Genomic DNA, 19,688 nt, shown 5'->3' with positions numbered 1-19,688 from the left:
ATGGAGACACATAGAGATGGAGAGAAAGAGACAGACAGAGACACACACAGAGGCAAAGACAGGGGTAGAGAGAAGGGAAAGTAAAAGGGAGGCCAAAGAAGCCAAGAGAAAAGACAGAGAGACAGGTGAGAATGAGAAAGAGCTGAAAATGTCAGTGACACTCTCTGTGGACACCCACAGACCTTCTCACCATAATTCTGGTCCCTCCAACTGGAAGCTGGTGTCTTAAGGGATTTGAAGTTCCAGCCCCCCAGTCTGGCGGACTCCTCTTCCCAAACCCTTTCCAATGAGATAGAAGCTTCCTGGTTGTTGGATGGCAGCTTCCTGATCACTTCTCCCAAACCCAGACATGTGACCCTAAAGAAGTTCCCTACTCTCAGTCTGATACCAAGGCTTGATCCCTCACCTTCCAGAGACCTTCAGCAAATGGTTGCCTTATAGGATAGACCCACTAAGGGCAGAGTCCAATCAGTCACACAATCAATAAACATTTATTAAGCTCCTATTATGTGCCTGGCCCTGTTCTGGGCACTGAGAATGCATATACAAAAAAAGAAACAGTACCTGCCCTCAAGGGCATTCTACTGGCCCCAGTACAATCTCTTTCCTTAGCCTTAGAAGCCTGGTATTCATGTAGAGGCATTGACCCAAAAAGAAATGATTCCTCCACCCCTTATTCTTAGAGTAGAATAAATGGCAGCTCTGGCTTGGCAAAGAATAGGTTAGGTGGAAGTCACTGATGTCCCTGGGGGTGGAGAGAAGTCATTCCAGGGGGTAGGAAGGGAACCCGGAAAGGAAGATGGCTTGGTGCCAAAGATAAGCCATGTGTACCCTAACATTTAAGTTGGAGTCAGCTCCTAGGATCTGTGACCTGTTAGCTGGTGAGAGAACAAAGTAATATGTTGGAATAATGTATATATTACAGGTGGCGATGCCAAGGGCTGCCATGGGCTGCCAAATATGGGTGCAGAATCACATTCAAGGAGTGTCTTCCTAGTGTCACTGTCCCTGGTCCATTGTCCCCGAATGGAATCAAATGTGTGGTCATACTTCAACACTATTAATGGACCCTAAAAAAACATTTTAGGTGATGTATAGTTGCAGGAGCAGTTACATATTAACACTGCCATAACTGGAGAGATCCATTTATGAAGAGTAAAAATTCAGACTCAACACAACTAAAAGGAGTCTTTAAAGACCTCATGGCTATAATAAGTTTTAAGTGGCATCCTTGAACTCAATACAGTTTATCAAGTATTGATCATGCATTTCCTATTTGCAAAATATTCTGCTAAGTGATGTGGGGATGCAAAGAGGAAAAGAAAAAGTCTGTTCATGCTTTTGAGGATCTCACATTGTACTAAGCTAGCCAGAATTTAAACTGATAAGAAATAAACTATAACTGGAGGATGGAAAGAGTCTGGGTAGGCAGAAAGATCCAGAAAGAATTCATTTCTATAGGAATGAGAAACTGCCTGATAGATCTAAGGTGGCTCTCCAAGTCTTTGGACTGATGAAACTGAGGGGACAGGGAAGAGGGAAATGGTTCTTGAGGCACTGGCCAAGCACCCAAAGGAGTTGGCGCCTTCCTCCATGACAGTACCTTAAACTCTACAACTAGCAGGGGACTGTGTTCACTGTCACTGAAAACAACAACAGTAGCAGCTGTTGTCTAGGCAAGACATAGTGCAGGTCTCCAGAAGAACAGAGTCCTGGACAAATGCTGAGCTCTAATGCAGAGGCCCTGCTTGACACTCTCTAAGCTCAGTAGCTATAATGGAGGAAGAAAAACTGGATTAGAGGTCTCCAGAACTTCACAGGAGAATTGATGCCCCAAAGAAGCCAGCAATAAAACCAGCAACTTTAGCTGTCTAAATACAAATGCATAAAGTATGAAAATCAGAAATGTGATAAGCCACCCTCATGGCTGAATGCAAATTTTACCTCAAAGGTGTTAATCATTGAATCTTGGGGGGTAGGATGGGGTGGGGATGACAGCTACATGACTTAGGAAGGAAATGTATTATACAGAAGCACAGAAGAGGGTGATGGGGAAAGGTGGGTAGCACTGTCTATTAAGAAAATATTTCAGGTGAGGAAGTTCAGGAATCTGGCAGAGTAGAATAAAGAACATTTGAAAAAGTCAATGGAGCAAGATTTTTAATGTTGAACAGTGCAGATAATGTGGACTGAAACTGGCAATAGGTGAGAAGTTCTAGAAGCAGATGGCAAGCTTGACCCAGATGGTCATTTCATCCTTTAAAGATGGAGAAAGAATCTGACATCCTGGATCCCATTCTCACTCACAGGAAGGAATGGTCATTAAGACGGGAATCATGGGAACTCTGAGGAAAAAGAGATATCACTCCAACTGAGAACTTGGGGTAAACTAGGAAAGGAAAGCTGAGAATAGTGTGCCATGCATATAGCCTGTTTCTGAATAGAGCAGGAGTCACTGGGCTCAAAGAAAGGACAGGAAGGAGCTCCTTGCCTAAAATTCTACCAGGGAAGCCACAGGAGGAATAGGAAGCTCTTAAGAATGAAATTGTGAAGAAACAAAGAAAAAATAATCCTGAAGAGGCATAGGTGGATCCCAGGGAGCTCATCAGCCATCTGTGATGAAAAAATGGAGACATGTTGCAGGAAATGGGGAAGAAGGAGCATAAAAGAGGACAAATGCCTATCTGTGGCGCAGTCCTGGAAGAATCCTTTCAAGGCTAAGACTGAGGTTGGGTTGGCCAGAAAGCCTAGATATAGTAACAATTGGGCAAGGGAAGAAGGATAGGGTCAGGTCACCTCTCAGCATGGACAGGAATAATGATGAACAACTGAGGGAAAGCCAAGGTGCTTAATTCTTCTTTTGTTTCCAATTTCTCTGCCAAGGAGAAGGTTTGGGGACTGGGGGGAACTGAGGAAAAGGACTAGAAGCGAATTGAAATCAAAGATAAGTAAGGAGACAGTAAGACAGCACCTAGATGAATGTCCTTGATGAGCTCCCTTCCCCAGGACCCAAGGGACCACAATCAAGACAATGAAAGAACCAACAGATGTGACTACTGAGATTGTCAGGGATCTTTGAAAGATTACAGAGAACAGGAAGTGGTTGCAGGACTAGGAATGGGCAAATATGTCCTGGTTTCCAAAAAAAGGGAACAGCACAGAACTCACAGAATAGAAGCCAGGGAGCTGGATCACCATTTCTGGCAAAATTGGAGACCATATGATTAGAGGGACAGTCATGAACACGTAGAAAAGAAAGTAGTGAGGACAGAATCAGCACGGCTCCATCGAAAATAGATTAGGCCATACTTAAGTTGTTTCTTTTGCTAACAGGTTTACTAAGATGGCAGATGAAAGGAATGGTGCAGATACAGTGTGTGTAGGTTCTAGCAAAATATTTGACAAAGTCATGTTTTTCTTATAGTTAAGATGTGGGCCAGAATTAATGGTACCATTAATTGAATGTCACTAATGGCTGGCCAGACCTAGTCATGAAAAGTTTTAGTACTGACTGAGAATGAAGTCTCTAGTGGAATGTTCCAGGGTCCCCAGATGAGTGGTCCCAAATAAATTCTTCGGTCCTAAGCAGATATCAAGGCTGGACCCAAGAGAGACTGTGACAGCTCTCCCTGCAGGCTGAAGCCCTATGGGGCAGGGCTCAGGGTTCTGATCTCTACACCCAACATTCCTTTCTCTCAGCCCAGAGTCCCTGAGCAGCAATGATCTCTCATGTGCTGTTTTTAGAATCTTGAGTTGTCATATGATCCTCTCTTCAGGGGCAAGCCACTGAGAGACCCAAAAGTCAATGGTTGCGATTCTACCTGGAGGTCATGCGGCAGTTTGTTATAACTTACCCACCGCTTGCACAGCTTTGGAGAATCCAGAACCACACCACAATATTGAAAGAGAACAGTTACATTTCTTCCAGTGTCTTCCTCTATATCGAAAGTGAGTCAAATTGATTCTATCTTGGAATTGACTTCATTTTGTATTTTCTCTTAAGATTTTGTATAACTGCCTAAGTCACTGAATCATTTGTCTCTGAATTAAGTTCAGAAGTCCAGTCTTCCTCTCTGAGTTAAGTTTAAAAGTTCAGTTTCCCTATAAATCATTTTCATTAAAAGAAACCTGTTATCTCCACCACTAGTTGGTTTTCAAGGAAGCCTGGATAATGTTCTCTGTGGCACTAGGCGGCCTTGCAGGTGATGGAATCAGAATTTCCTAGTGACAAGATGAGAGGAGGGGTTGTAGCCTGATGCTTCTGACTTGGTAACCAATCATATTATTTTCCCCATCTATGATGGTGCCTTCTGGTTTTTGGTTGCTCCTCCTCTTGTCCATAAAACAATCTGTCAGTCCTCACTCAGGGTCTTTTGGCTTGCTGAGGAGTTAAAGATCTTTTTGTTAGCAACTGCTAGCCTTACCAATAAATTTAATATGCTCAGAACTTTGCTGCCTCAGTGTATCTTAATTTTAATTGTGACAATAGTAAGAGAGAGGGGAAGGTATACATGTACAATGGGGTTCACTAGCCCTGATGAGGGAGTGTTGGGAAAATGGAACTCAACTGAAACTGAGCTTTTGTGGATTTAAACCCTTGAGGCTGGTATGGATAGAGGCAGGTGAAGGTCACAACCAGTAGGCAAATGGTCTGGGGAGAGGCTTAGATGGGGGGGAGGGTGTTTATCATACTATTCTACTTGTTGCTTCCCCATTCCCAGCTCTGCTTCCCAACCTAGTGCTCTATGATGAGGAATCCTGGGATATGCCAGCTTTCCAGAACAGGAACTCTCAAGAACACCAGGATCTTGCCATCCACATTGCAACTGAACCCGACTGTAGGCCATCTCCCCAATCAGAATGGGAGCTTCTTGAGAACAGGACTGCCTGGCTTCTAATGTGGTATCTCCTATACTTAGCACTGTGCTTAGTACACAGTAACCATTTTAATAAATGCTTTTCCATTTTATTTTGTAGACTGGTGATGTTATTTGTGACTGATCTCAAGGCTATCCAAGGCCTCCTGTGTTTGGGAAGAAATGAGACCACAAGAGAAGGTTGGGTACAAACACACTGTGCATGAGTCTACACACATGCTCATGCAAGTGCATACACAGATAAGCACATATAGGCATGTCAAACATATAAGACAAGCACAAATATGCGTACATGTATTCACATGTGTGTGAGCATATCTGCATACATGCACATATCCATATATGCTCACACAAGCACTCTTCCCATTCTACTGAACATATTTCTAAGATCCCAACTGTTCTAGGGCTCCAAGTGATAGGGACCAGTAACCAAGATAAATGAAACCAATCACTTAAAATGAAAGGGAAAGGAAGAGCACTGGAATATTTTGGTGGGGAAGACATAGGAAGCCCCCCTGGAAAGTATGAGGGTAAAGGAGGAGACATAGGCCCCATGATACAGTACATGACCTTCCCATCTGGGCCAAAAGAGGCATAGCCTGGCTATAGCTTCAGAACGTGGCGAAGAGCTGACCCACAGGAACTCATCAGGGAGGAGCCAAATTTGGAGAGCCAGAGCTGGGATGATACTCAGAGAGGGCAAGGGCTCTGGTCTGGCTCACCCAAGCCACTGACTTCAGAGTGGCAGACGTGACCCCATCCTAGCCCAGGTGGCTGTGCCTGAGCAGCCAGACTGAGACATGGCCCATCAAGTGGAGTTACAGCTTTGTCCTCATCCACTCTCTCACTTTTCTGGCACACTCATTTCAATATCAGCCATTGAGGGCCATTAAGCTCTTAATATTTTAAGAGAGAATATTAGCTCTTGCCATGTGTAAAATGACTACAAGAGAGTGATTAAAAAGGACACTGAGGTGGTGCCCCTCCCAGCCCTGGGGGAGATGAGGACATGACCCGCCCTTCCTTGGAGAGTTGGGAGCCTTGTTGGGGAGGAAGGCTGTTATGCACAATCCCTCTGCTAACACTTCCTTAACACTTAGGATGGGCCAGGCACTGGGCCACACATTGCACAGTAATTACCTCCTCTGATCCTCACAGCTGCCTGAGGAGGGAGGTGCCATTAGGATCCCCATTTTACAAATGAGGAAACTTGAGGCAGACAGAGGTGAAGTGACTTGGTGAGGCTTACACAGCTAGCAAGTGTAAGGTCAAATTTGAATGCAGCTCTCCCTGACTCCAGGTTCAGGGCTCTGTGCTCTGTGGTGCCCCCTAACGTCTTTATTATGTGGAGGACAATGGCTCTGCTTAGCTGAGAGTAACTGCCCAATAAACAAAAGGCATTAATAAAACTACGGTTTCTAAAGGAGAATAATTAACTTCTGAAAGACTGATCAATCTGTTCTAGATTGGTTCTAGATTGCTACACCTCTGGCTCAGAAGAAAGCATGAGAAAGGACCACCATGAAGCAGGGACCCAGGCTGTCATGCTCCTCTGCCCAAGCCAGAGCTGGGGCTTCCCTTGAGACACAGGGCCCTTCAGAAAGGATCTGGAGCACACACCTGAAGCCCAGGGACCTGCCTGCTGGGCAGCCCCAGTGGAAAGCTCCCCCCGCCCCGCCCCGCCACAATGAACTCACCCATTAGAAAGCTGTTCATGACACTCCCCCAATGGGCATCTTTCCCCAAACCCTAAAAGAACACCTGAAAGCCCTGTTCAGTTTCTATCTAAGCAGTCAGAGCATCACAGAGCTGAAAGGGACCTTAGAAGTTTAGTTTAATCCCCTCATTTTACAGATCAGGAAACTGAGGCTCAGAGAAGTAAAGATACTTTCCCAGGGTCATTCGGCTAGTGTCTTTGAGGTAGGATTTGAACCTGTCTTTCTGATTCCAAGTTCAATGTTCTATCCACTACATCTAATTGTCTCTATCTCTGTGTCTCTCTTCCTCTTTTCCCCCTTCTTTCCTGTCTTTCTCTCCTCTGTCTCTGTCTCCCTTCCCCTCTTTCTATCTCTCGCTCTCTGTCTCTCTATCTCTGTGTATCTCTCTCCTCTCTTTCTCTGTCTCTGTGTGTGTGTCTCTGTCTGTCTCTGTCTTTGGGTGTCTCTGTGTCTGTCTCTGTCTGTCTCTCTGTCTCTGTCTCTCTCTGCCATGCCTGCCCCTTTCCTCTAGATTGGCCTTAACTGTGCAACTTGTTCTGGACCGGACCCACCAGGTCTGGGAGATTGCTGATCATTGCAGATCTCTTCACCTCATAACACTTATCACCTTGGGGGAGGTAGGCAGTGCTTCTTTTCTTACTGAAGTTTCTAATTAGTTTACTCCCTTGGCCTCCATGACCTCTGCCCCCAAGCTCCAGAGGTATCCGCTGCCCTCACTTCTGGGCCCCACATTACATCCAGGCTCCACAAGGCATCCATCCAGCTGCAATCCCCAGCACCCATTGATCCCTTTGGAGGAACAAGTGGGAACATGGCAGGCGAGGCTGGGAACAGTTATGGAGCTGCATGTTAGAACCCAATGCTCCCACTGTTCCTGTAGACACTTTCTTCCCAGCTCAGCCATGCCCAGCCCCAGGGCTGACAACTTTCCAGGAAGCCTAACCCAGAGGCCAAGCCCAGACGGGCTACAGGTAGCACCCCAGAGTAAATGACAAAGTAGTCTTACCCTGTTTCTTGCTTTGATCCTCTTATAGACAAAGTCAGGGAAAGTTTTCCGAGGAACAAAGCGCCCTGATCCTGGTGTGACAAAGAGATTTCCGTCTTCTAGTACGATTTTTCCTTGGCTAATGACCACCATGGGAGCCCCTCGGCACTCAATTCCTTCAAAAATGTTGTACTCCACATTCTGGGGAGGAAAACGCACAGCGCTGATGAGTCCAAGAGCAGTGGTACTCTGTTCATTCCCAGCTTTCTTTTTTAAAGTATGAACTTGACAAATAATGATAATTATAATAATGATTTTATTTTTCAGTCATGTGTGACTCTTCATGACCCCACTTGGGCTTTTCTTGGCAAAGATGCTGGAGTGGTTGGCCATTTCTTTCTCCAGCTCATTTTACAGAGGAGGAAACTGAGGCACACAGCCAGTAAATGTCTTAGGCTAGATCTGAACTTATAGAGAAAAGTCTTCCTGATTCTAGTCTATCCCCTGTGCCACCTAGCTGCCCTTAACTTCTCTGCCTCCCTCTGAGCCTCCTTCTGTGCTCCTTGGGGCATTTTGAAAATGTTTCCTTGACAGCAGCTAAGTTCATTTTGCAATTCAAACCAGAAGAGGGGGGAGCCCTTGGAGAACAAAGTGCATTCCTCCTTGCTTTCTGAGGGTTCCACTCCAAAGTCAGATGGCCAGCTGCTTGCTGGGGACCATGTAGTGGCCTTGTTCAGGTATGACTGAGGCTTAGTGACTGGTGGGGTTCCTGCCAACTCTTGCTGAAATGCCAGCTGCTCCCACCAAGGACCAGCCAGGGCCTATGCTAGAATCTGCACTTGGAGCATCGGTTCTTTGTCATAGGTAAGTAGCAAGCACCAATTGCCTGGGGACAACCAGGAGCAGTTACATAGGGAGGACAACCATGCAAGTACTGCCCACTGGTAGCCTGGCCTAGGAACTGAGTTCAAATGTGACCTCCATCAGTTAGGAATTAGGTCACCCTGGGCAAATTCATTCCACTGCTCCTTGACTCAGTTTTTTCAGCTGTAAAAAGTAGTTGGAGGGAACTGGGTGGCCTTGAAGGATCCACCTCCATGCCCCCGGCCCCTCCTGAAGTGGGATCTCCAGGCTCACGTTAATGGGCAGTTATTAAGATAGAGAGGGAGCAATATTCTCTGACCACCAGAAAGATAAGCCTGCATGTGTTTATGTGAGTGTGTGTATGTGCACGTGTATGTATGTACATGTGGGTGTTCATATGCATGTGTGTGTCTGTGTGACCAAAACAGGAAGAGCTTGGGTCATTTGTTTTGGGAGTAGGGGGAGGGAAGACAGTAGGAGGAGCCAGGGACTGGGGCTCCCAGAGACTCACTGTGGAGGACAAGGCAGCTCCTAAAGAGGGTCACATCACTATCCTGGCTCTGCACAGGGAGGGGACATTCCCAGAGATCTGGCCCTACCTCCAACTGAGGTACTTTAGGCAGCTAGGGGATGCCACAGTGTCTAGAGTACCAGACCTGGAGTCAGGAAGACCTGAGTTCAAATCCAGCCGCAGAGACATACTAGCTGGGTGAATGGGCCAGTCACTTGGTTTCTTCCTTTGTAAAATGGGGATAATAGTGGCATCTGCCCTGAAGGGCTGTGAGGATCAAATCATATAATAATTGTAAAGTGTTTAGTGTCTGGCATTTAGTAATATGTATATTATATATTACATATGCATATATAATCAATATAGCTATATAAAAGCTATCTATTCTTATTACTATTGCTACCATTACATTTACTGCTACTGTCACCACCACCACCACTACTACCACCACCACCACCACCACCAACACCACCACCCTTCCTCCTCCCCCTCTTCTTTCTGCAGACTTGGGGCCAAGTGGGGACCAGCACAGGCAGCTAGTCACTGCCCTCAGAGTCCTGGAAACCAGCAGTTTTGGTTGTACCTGTTTCACAGAGCAGGGGTCCAGCCTGGACAGCATTCCCCACCCCCTGCAAAGCTGAGGAGGCTCCTCAGCCACCCTAAATGTGTCCTCACAGAGCATTTCTTCTCTCCCAGTGGTTGGAGCAGGCATGAGGCGAAAGTCAGGGGCAGGGTGAGAGACCCTTACCAGATGGTGGCTCTTAGCGGAGATGACATTGACAGCCTTTGGGTTCCATATGACGAGGTCGGCATCAGACCCCACAGCCACCCGTCCCTTACGAGGATATAAATTGAAGATCTTGGCAGCATTTGTGCTGGTCACAGCAACGAAGTCATTCTCGTCCATCTTTCCTGAAGCCTAAAAACCAAGAGGAGAATTTCTAAGGACAAGAAGTAGCCCCTTGAGTCTGGGTGGGCTGCCAGCTAGGGGACTACATTCACAAGTCACATTTCAATGGGACCATCTCCAAAGATCCCCAAGAAGAGGCATCTCTGCCTAGACAGTATATGTGGCCTGGCTGAGTTGGCCTTAGTCTTGACTGGCTGACATCCTACAAGGCTTCATCCTCATCCTCTGCTGCTCAGTCTTAGCAAGGAGGAGCAAAGGGGAAGCTGTGGGAAGGTGACTTCTGTTGTTCTGTCACTCAAGGCTGCTGTTTCAGGGTCTAGATGCCGCCCAACAGCTGCCTTTCTAGAGTTGGGTCTCAGTGAGGTTTTGTCAATAACCAATTCTACTAAGCAAATGACTCATTCAAAATCATCAAGTCAATCCACTGTTTAGCTGGGGCTGAAATCAATCAAAACCGTTGCTTTAGTTCCTTTCCCAACTCCCAACAACTCAAGCCTCTAGGTATTTTGATCTGATCTGGTTTTGTTCCCACCTATAAGTCAGTCTGTGTGTGGGATCTCCCTGTGGGAACCCTCTCTCTCCTCATTGGCTAATCACATCCTCTACCTCAGCACATCATTGGGCTGCCTGGAGCACTGGGAGGTTTGGCCATCAGAGGCAGGGCCTAAACCTAGGGTTTCCCACTGCACCAGGCACTATCCTAGTTAAATAGTTCTGTCGGCTATAGGGCCACGTGTGGGAGCGTGCTTCTTTCTGTCCCATGAGCCAAGAAAGGTAAATTTACCACAGGTTTCCAGAAGCAGATGCCCAACTGACCCATCTTGATGGCCTGGAGGGGAAAGCCCTGGGACCCCCTAGTCCACCTGAGGGTCTCTGTCTTTTCAGCAGACACAGACTCGCTCTTGACTGGGCTGGGCACTCAGAACTTGGGGAACCTGGCAGAGTCTTTGCCTACCACACATCTCTCCCAGATGATCATCATCCTCTCTTCAATCCCATTTGTGCCTTCAGGAATCATTGTAAAGTTGTCTTTGCCGACAGCTTTCTGGGCTGTGGTAAAGGTACAGTGGGCACTGCCAGCAGCCTGCAGGTCCCCGCTGGAAGAGAAGGAATGAGGAACAGTAAGGATTCCTCCCCACAGCTTTGCTTTTCTGAACATTCCTGGCACTCGGACTGTGCCCACTTCCTTGATCAGAAACAAAAGATCCTAAGCTCATGTCTCAACTCTGCTACCATTCTTTGTGTAAAGGACCTTTCTAAATGGCATGCCTTGAGCTCCTCCTTTGTAAAATGTGGGGTTAAAGCCCCAACCAGCAATGACAGCCTTTGAGTCTGCCACTGGGAATGCTCCTTAGGAGACTAATCTCCTTTCTGGAGTTTCTGAGTGAAGGAATGACTTCAGGCCTAGACATGATCCAAGTCCAATCTAAGGAAAGAGGGGCAGCTATTGAATTTCCCACATGGCTTTGGCACCGGGCCATTCTGAGTGAGTAGGCATGGTGCCCAGCACCTGGGGAACAGGTGAGGGCAATGTTCATCTCTGCAGCTTCCACAGCTCTGTAAGCAGTGTCCCCAGCTCACAAGCACAACCACAGAAACACTGGGCAAACAGCGTCCAGTGCACCGAAGGGGTCATGGGGGAAGACATGTGTAGAGGCAAATGAAATGAAAAAAGCATGAAAACTACAGGGAAAGTCCCTTTGAGACCCCAGGACTTGCCCCTTACCTTGCGAGCAGAGATGAGAGATGGTCAGGAGTCAGGGGGTCTGAGCTTATTGGGGGGGAGGTGACAAAGGCTGCAGCTTTGGCCCAGTTCTTGCTCCAGTAGTGTGAGCCATCTGTGCCCAGGCTAGCGGTGATGGGTTCTCCAAACACAACAGTCCCTAAAAGGAGGCAGGAGTTTCCCTTCAGGCAGGATGCAAAGTTTTCCAAAGGACTTGCCCCCTGAGGAAGATGGGAGTTGAGGTGGGGAGCGGGGAGTGAATCGTACATTTTGTGAGCTTCCAAACACAGCCAGAGTTATCTGAGCAGCAGAGACAATAATCCTAAAGAACACAGAGGCACGAGTTGGCAGAGTCATCCTAGCAGTGATGGTGGGAGAGTGCTCTTGGTCATCCTCAATCATTTCTAGGACACTGACTGTGACGGCAACATCATAAACCCAGGGCCTCACATGGCTACAAACAAATGCACCAAGGACAGAGGACACACAAGATGAGCCAGTGAGCCTAGGGCAAGGCCTTCAACATGACCTCAGAGGAGTCACCGAACTTAGTGAGACAAGACCAGAGAAGCAATATGGCTCTGAAGAGTTATCCAGTATTGAAAAATAAACAAAAGAAGAAATGAATGAGATAAAAAAAAGAAGGGGGTATTGAGCACTGGATAGTAAGGACATACACTCTTATCACCAAATTCAAGAGCTAGAGGGAGGAAAGCATGATGGAGAGCATTTGGGTGAAGCTTAAAAGAAATGACTTTATCAGTGGCTCAGTTTACAGACTACCTGAGCAGAAAGAGGAAAGAGATGGGATGAGAAAACATCGCAAGCCTGGTCCAGAGGCAGGATGGACACCTGCTAAAGGTCATCCTCATTCTTTGCTCATAAAAGCAGAGAAATGAACAACTGTCCATTTACTTAGAACTTTTCCTTCCAAAGATGAGAAATTCAGATGTGTAGGGGACTGTCACCAAGGAGAACTGGCTGCAGGGTAGGAGTAATCAGAGGAAGTCCAAAGTCCACTTTGCATCTGCTGTCACCTCCAGCGATAAGATGCCCCTCCCAACTTCAACTCCTCATCAGTTTCCTTTCCCCTCAGTATGGAGGGTTAAAGGGTGGGCTACTAAACCTCTTTCAGTGCCATCTTTCTGAGGGGAGATACTAGCCCCTCAGCTGCCTCCACTTTGCATCCGATGCCCTGCTTGCTTTCAATTCCATGAAACCAGACATCCCCAACTTGAGGTAGCCGTGGGTCTCCCCTCACCCCATTTTCCTGCCTCCTTTTGTGTGATGTCTCCCCATTTAGATTGTAAGGTCCTTTTTATTAATTGCATCCTCAGTGACTATCACATAGCAGGCACTTAATAAATGTTGATTGGATTAGTCTGAAGTTTCAAGGGAAAAGGAAAATTGGGAACAGTTGGCAGGCACCCGACTTTGAGCAGGGGGATTTCAGAAGTTCAGAGAGCAGAGGTAGAAAGGTGGCTTCATCTGAACCATCATGGACGGAAGTTAGACCAGGAGGGAGGCTGAGCTCTTAAGAATGAAATGCTTATGATACAGAGAGAAATATAGGAATGAGCAATAACGGGGGCTATGTAAGCTCATAACAAGGTCACTGACCAATGGAAATGGCCAAACTTCAAACAGGAAATGGAAGCCAGTAGATGACAGAAAATGAGCAGAGAATCTTGGGGTGGTAGTGTCAAAATAACTCCCAGAACATTAAACCTCAGATGGACAAAGGCCAGACAGGGACTCAGGGAGGACACAGTGGCTAGGCTCTATTTTAAAGCTCTGCTGGACCAAGAAAGCAATCTTGCCCCTGTCAGGAGTGGACAGCATGGAGACAGCTGGTGGCAGAGAAAATGCTTCTCTCTTCTCTTGTTTCTCTCTTCTCTGCCAAGGAGAATGATGTTTGGGCAGAAAGGGGTTTTCTTTGCAAAGATAGTGGAGTGGTTTGCCATGTCCTTCTCCATCTCATTTTATAGGTAAGAAAACTGAGGCAAGCAGGGTAAAGTGACTTGCCCAGCTCACAAAGGGAGTAAGGCCATATTTGAGGCCAGAATTGAATTCAGGTCTTCATGACTCCAGGTTTGGCACTTTATCTACTGCATCACCTAGCTGCCCTCCAGACTGTTTATACCCAAGATGAATAAAGTGATAGTAAGATAGCACCTAGGCAGCTATGTGGCACCATAGTGCATAGAGAGCCAGACCTGAAGTCCGAAAGACTCATCTTCCTGAGTTCAAAACCAGCCTCAGACACTTACTAGGTATGTCATGCTGGGCAAATCACTTAACCCTGTTTACCTCAGTTTCCTCTCCTATGAAATGAGCTGGAGAAGGAAATAGCAAACCACTCCAGCATCTTTGCCAAGAAAACCCCAAATAGAGTCATGAAGAGTTGGACATGCCTGAAAAATGATTAAGCTACAAGAGAGCACCCAACTACCCCAATGAGTTCAAGTCACCTGACCCATTAAGCTCACTCTTTGTGGCCGAAGTGGTGAGTGGAATTGCTGAATCATTGCAAGTGGTCTCTGAAAGATGATGGGAAGGAAAAATGTACTGCTGGGCTGGAAATGGAGAGGGTTGTTCCAATTTTTCAAAGAGCGAAGCAAACAGATCATGCAAAGAAAGGCCAGCGTTGCAGACTGTGGAACCCAGAAAAATGTGAGGTGAGCCTAGGAAGTGCATAGCACAGGCTTGCCAGAGCCAGCAGCCTCCCCAAAGCAACCCATGCCAGACCAACCCAATTCCTTTCTGGACAAGCTCCTAAAACTCATAGGTATTTAGCTGTGGCCACACAGTAAGCAGATGTTAGCCAGGATTTCACAGAACACAGCCAAATCCAAAGAGTCACCATTAATGGTTCAACATCAATGGCAGGGAAGGGACCTGAGCCCGAGCTACTGAATATTTCTTGTCAGTGCCTTGGCTAAAGGCAGGCACATGCTCCTCATATCCAGAGCTTATATGTTAGCATGGAAGGGACCTTCCAGTCCATTTCCCTCATTTTACATAAGAGGAAACAGGCCCACAAAGCTGGATGTGCTCCAGATCACACAGGTAAGACTTACATTAAGGGTTTTGTCCTTCTTTCCACTGTCCTATGTAGCCTCTTAAATTTGCCCATAACAGTGCTGGGAGAGATGGCCTGCTAGACTAATGTTCAACTCTGCATTTTAGCCTGTCTGGATGTTTGTCTCCAAAAAGTTCTGAACAGGCTAGAATATCTTTACAAAAGATACTGGGGAGAGGTGGGTTGGACCTGTGATTTCCTCAGCATGAAGAACTCCTCGTGTGTAAACTCTGCCCACCAATGCAAATCAGCTGCTCATCGGCACCATAAAGTTTTGTATCAATGTCTAGAGTACTGAATTCAGGATCACACAGCTAGGATATGTCAGAGGAAGGACATACACCCAGGTACTCTGACTTCTAAAGCCAGTTCTCTATTTAAGATGTCTGGCTCTGTCTCCAGATGAAATTTAAAAAGGATAAAAGGAAAGTCTCAACCTTGGGTTAGAAAAACCGACTTCAAATTCAGGACAGTGAAGTCACAGCTAGGAAGTAGTGTGTTTGAAAGAGATCTGGCTGCCTTAGTGGGCCACAAGCTCACTATGAGTCAGCAAAAGTCTGGGGGAGTTAGGGATGGGGTGGGGGTAGGCAGAGAGTTCATGTGATCTCAGGCTGCATTCAGAGAGGTCTAGCATTAGAGAATGTGCTGAGCTTGACCCTGGACAAATCACATCTGAAATACTATGTTTAGGAAGTGTCACATGGCAGAGCCAGCATCGAAAGGAAGACTAATTGAGGTGTGTGAAAGTCTTAAGCAAATGTCCTATGAGGTGAAGGAACTGGGAATGGCCAGTCTGGCAAAGGAGCCTGTGGGGAGAGATAGCTTCCCCTGGGAACTTTGGGGCACATAGAGTTGTCCCTCCAGTGGAATGGCTTCCACTGGAGTAGGTGGCTACTCCCTTCCTGAGGTTGGATTTTTTGTGTGCTGAGGGGATCCTTGTTCAAGCTCCACTTAGGAGGATTCCTATAAAGCCTTTCTGGTCTGTTTTCTTACTCAACCACTACCAACCACATCATGAGCCATAGGGCAATATCACCTCTCTGCTAGTGTCTGGGACAGCATGATTCCAGTAAACTCTGATGCCAGGTGAAATAAGGACCACTCTAAGGGTGTTGGATTTTGAGTCACAAGAGCTGGGTTTGAATTCTCACTCTGCTGCTCACTACCTTGTGACTCTGGGCAAATTATTTCACTTCCATGGGCCTCAGTTTCCTACTCTGTAAAATGAGGTTTGGGGACAAGATGGCCTCTGAGCTCTACCTGAAAACCTGGATAAATTCACTGTGTTGCTTTTCCCTTCTACAATGCAACCTAATCCTCAGGTTCCTGATCCTTGGTCATTGTTCCTTCCCTATCTTTTTTGCTGGATCCTCCTCTGCATGTACCCTAACCACAGGTGTCCCTCAGAGATCACCTTGGGTCCTTTTCTCCCTGTGTATTACTTCACTTGGTAATCTCATCAGCTCTCATGGATTTAATTACCATCTCTACACCTTTGACTCAAATCTACTACCTGTCCTTCATCAACCTCTCTACTAACCTCCAATCTCACATCTCTGACTGCCTTTCAGACATCTCAAAGTGGATGTTCAGTACATATCTTAAACTCTATGTATCCCAAACAGAATTAATTATTTTACCCCTAAACTCCCCCAACCAACTTTCTCCATTACTGTAGAGGGCAACACCCTCCTCTCAGTCTCTCAGGCAACCTAAGAATCATCTTGAATTCCTCCTCATCTCTCCCCTTCCCCTCCATATCCAATCTAGTGTCAAGGCCCACAAATATCATCTTTGCAACATCTCTGGGATACAGTCCTTTGTCTCCTCTGACATTGCCCCAACCCTGGTACAGACCCTTCCCACCTGCCACCTGGACTACTGTGCTCCCTACTGGTGGGTCTGCCTGCCTCAAGTCTCTCCCCATTCCCACCCACCCTCTATTCAGCCACTAAAGCAATTTTCTTAAAGTGCATATGCAATTACGTTACCTGCTTATTAGCTAAACTCCAGTAGTTTCCTTTTGCCTCAGGAACAAACACAAAATGCTCTGTTTGGCATCCAAAGCCCTTCACACTCTGGCCCCCTCCTCCCTTTCTGATCCATTTATATATACCTTACTCCCTGACACCTACTCTTAGATCCAACGACACTGGCCTACTGGAAGTTACACAAACACGAAACTCCATCTCTCCTCTCTGGGCATGACCTCTGGTCATCCCCCAGCCTGGAATGCTTTCCCTCCTCTGCTTCAACTATTGACCCCCCCCCCAAGATACGTTTAAGTCTTAACCAAACTCCCACCTTCTACTCCAGGGCCTTCCCTCTATTAATTGTTTCTTCTTTACCCTGTATAGAGCTTGCTTTGTGTATATTGGTTTGCATGTTGTCTTCTCCATTGCATCACAAGTTCCTTGGGATAGGGATGGTCTTTTGCCTCTTTTTGTATCCCTAACACTTAGCACAGTGCCTGGCACATAGTAGGTACTTAACAAATGTTTATTGATTGCTTTGAGTTCCCTTCAATATCATGAATGTTTAGTGTGACTGGAGAAGAAATCTGTCTAGAGATGCTGTCCTTTGGGACAATGAGCTGCTAATGAACAGGGAACCTAGGATTGTTTGGTCTTTGGGCCTTGTGGAGACAGGGCTGCAAGCAATGTACTAGGGCACAGGAAAACAGACCAGAGAGACATTAGTCCTTACCTCTGCGCCTCGCATGAGCAATTGTCTCCGCTGCTTCTTTGCTCATCACTTTGGTGACATAGAGGGGGCAGTTGGCCTGTTTGGCTATGGTGATTGCCCGATACACAGCTTCTGCCTCCACCTGGCCAAAAAAGGGAGACAGGAAAGAGAGAGAGAGAGAGAGAGAGAGAGAGAGAGAGAGAGAGAGAGAGAGAGAGAGAGAGAGAGAGAGAGAGAAACTTCGAGTACCCTTTTGGCTGGTCTGGTTTCTCTGAAAACCAACCCTCCCCCCTGACCCCCATGGATATTACAGTGAGAGGGAAATGTAGGACTGCTCTGGCTAATTGGCTGGTATCAGGAAGGAAGGGAAAAGTTTTACCCATCCCCTATTTCCCTCTTGGCATCTAGAGTCCTGTGAGATAGGGTGATTGAGATGTCCAGATAAGTGAATCCTGCTCAGGGTAGGCTCCACTGGGGCAGAGGTTGGGCAGAAGTCTGGCTTCTGGCTAGGCTCCAAATCAGTCCAACATAGGCAGCCAGGGGCTAGTGAAGAAGATCTAGAATGGCAGGATTTGTGGCTGGAGCTGCTGAGGCTAAACTACTAATGTCCCAGGGAGAAAAGGCTCCCAAAGCATCTTTTTAGATGTCTCAAGCTGCAGAGATATGACCAAATGTCAGTCTCACATCAGATTAAAGAAATGAGGTGACAGCAGAGTCCTGAGGGAAGGAAGCCCTACTTCCTAGTTGCTAGTTCCACCATAATGCAGAACTCCCTTTGGGGGACATCTGAGCTGAAAACCAAGTCCTCTTGTACATTGAGCTATTGTCCAGGACACAGGAAATCCACATTGTCTGCTCCATTTTTTGGTTCTAAATTCAGGAGGTCTTCTAACCTTATTTGGACTGCTCCAAAAGTCAGGAGGCTGTTGAATCTAACTCCCTCATTTTACAACTAGGGAGGGCTGGGATTTGGTATTGGCATTTAGCCAGCTGGGCACAGGAAGACATCTCTTACCTCCTCCGGGTGGCTAAGAACATGGCCCTCTGGTCCAGTGATCCCAAGTTCCAACAACCGCTTCTGTTCCTAAGTCAGCCAGAAAGAAAAAAACAATCTTTTTCTTTGTACTGTTAGATCATCAGAAATCTCGTACAGTGTGTGAGCGCTGCAGAGGTCAAGGCCTGCACTAAGTGAAGCTGTCTATACTCTTCCAAGAAATGACTCTTGGAGTGTTTCTGTCTTTTGCAAATGGGTTTGGAGACATTTCATAATGGCCACTGGGTGACCCAGATGAGAAAGAACCATATAATAAACAGAATCCTCATTCATCATTATATCATAGGTGTTTTCTTTCTAACCAAAGAAAGCTACAGAACCCTACTTCCCCCTTTCCCACTGCTTCCAGAAAACTTGGAGCCAAATTCACCACCCACAGAGTCTCTGATTTTCTCTGGATTCCCAGTACTATCTTTTCCTCTTCTCCTTTTAATGGGCTTTTGTTCTGTTTTAATTGTAATTATCTTGTTTAACTTTGTTTCATTTTCTAAGTCCTTTTAAATTCATTCTGGACCCAGATAGGAATGTGGACCATGAAAAAGAACAAATGAGAATTTAAAGGAGTGGTTGAGAAAGTGCTGGCTCTGGAGGCAGAAGGAAGCCTAGTTTTAAGTCCTGAGTCAGCTCTTGGCTAGCTGAGTGACTTTGGACAATCACTTCACCACTCTGGAAAGCAGTTTTTTTCATGTGGCAAATGGGAGAGGAGTTAGAATAGAGGGTCTTTAAAATCCCTTCCCAGATCTAAATTCTATGATACTAAGGAGTGTGCCATCATATAATACATATCTGCAAAATGGCCTTTGGGAATATTTGAGGGTATAAGGTCATGAGTAACAACTCACTGTGTTGGTGTCTTATGTTGCATTTTTACAAAGGTGAGCTTGCTCTCATCCTCTCAGTAGACATGATATCGTCATCAAAGTGGGTGGGCCAGAGGCAGTATATTCTCTCAGTGAAGGCACTGAGGCCAGAAAGGTGATGCAAGGTCACACAGCTGATGAGCTGAAGAGCCAGGAGAGCTCCATTTCCCAAATCTCAGCCCTGTGTGCCCATCCCTAGTGTGTGCAGTCAAGGACCATCATAACCCTTACTTATCAAGTGCTTTAAGAGTTACAAAGCACTTTTTTTGCAACAATCCCATGAAGGAAGCATACAAGGATCATTATGTCTCTCTTATAAATGAGGAAACATGCTTAGAGACACAAAGTGATTTCCTAAGGTCATACAGCAAGGAGGATTTAGAGAGAGGACTGGAAGCCAGATCTTTGGTTTCCAAGTT

The 19,688-nt window shown here is 46.4% G+C and overlaps 1 protein-coding gene and 1 long non-coding RNA gene across 3 annotated transcripts in view; one reads left to right on the top strand and one right to left on the bottom strand.

Moving 5' to 3' along the window:
* Nucleotides 1-4,969, top strand: part of LOC140517661 (uncharacterized) — a 29,476-nt gene extending 24,507 nt beyond the window's left edge. Inside the window, exon 2 of the long non-coding RNA XR_011971713.1 lies at nucleotides 3,777-4,969. This is a non-coding gene — a long non-coding RNA (uncharacterized lncRNA). The remainder of the gene's footprint in view (nucleotides 1-3,776) is intronic.
* The window catches only part of DPYSL4 (dihydropyrimidinase like 4), an 82,076-nt gene that overhangs the window by 32,411 nt on the left and 29,977 nt on the right, over nucleotides 1-19,688 (bottom strand). For both annotated transcript variants that reach the window (XM_072629110.1, XM_072629111.1), the window contains exons 7-12: nucleotides 18,371-18,439; nucleotides 17,377-17,497; nucleotides 11,592-11,748; nucleotides 10,821-10,962; nucleotides 9,704-9,874; nucleotides 7,602-7,781 (exon numbers count right to left, since the gene is read on the bottom strand). In XM_072629110.1, coding sequence (XP_072485211.1) covers nucleotides 7,602-7,781; nucleotides 9,704-9,874; nucleotides 10,821-10,962; nucleotides 11,592-11,748; nucleotides 17,377-17,497; nucleotides 18,371-18,439 — 840 coding nt within the window. The remainder of the gene's footprint in view (nucleotides 1-7,601; nucleotides 7,782-9,703; nucleotides 9,875-10,820; nucleotides 10,963-11,591; nucleotides 11,749-17,376; nucleotides 17,498-18,370; nucleotides 18,440-19,688) is intronic.

This window comes from Notamacropus eugenii, chromosome 1 (genome assembly GCF_028372415.1).
Source record: "Notamacropus eugenii isolate mMacEug1 chromosome 1, mMacEug1.pri_v2, whole genome shotgun sequence".
In the NCBI taxonomy this organism is placed as follows: Eukaryota; Metazoa; Chordata; class Mammalia; order Diprotodontia; family Macropodidae; genus Notamacropus; species Notamacropus eugenii.
The sequence above is the reverse complement of the archived record's forward strand: the minus strand, read 5'-3'. Positions and strand labels throughout refer to the sequence as shown.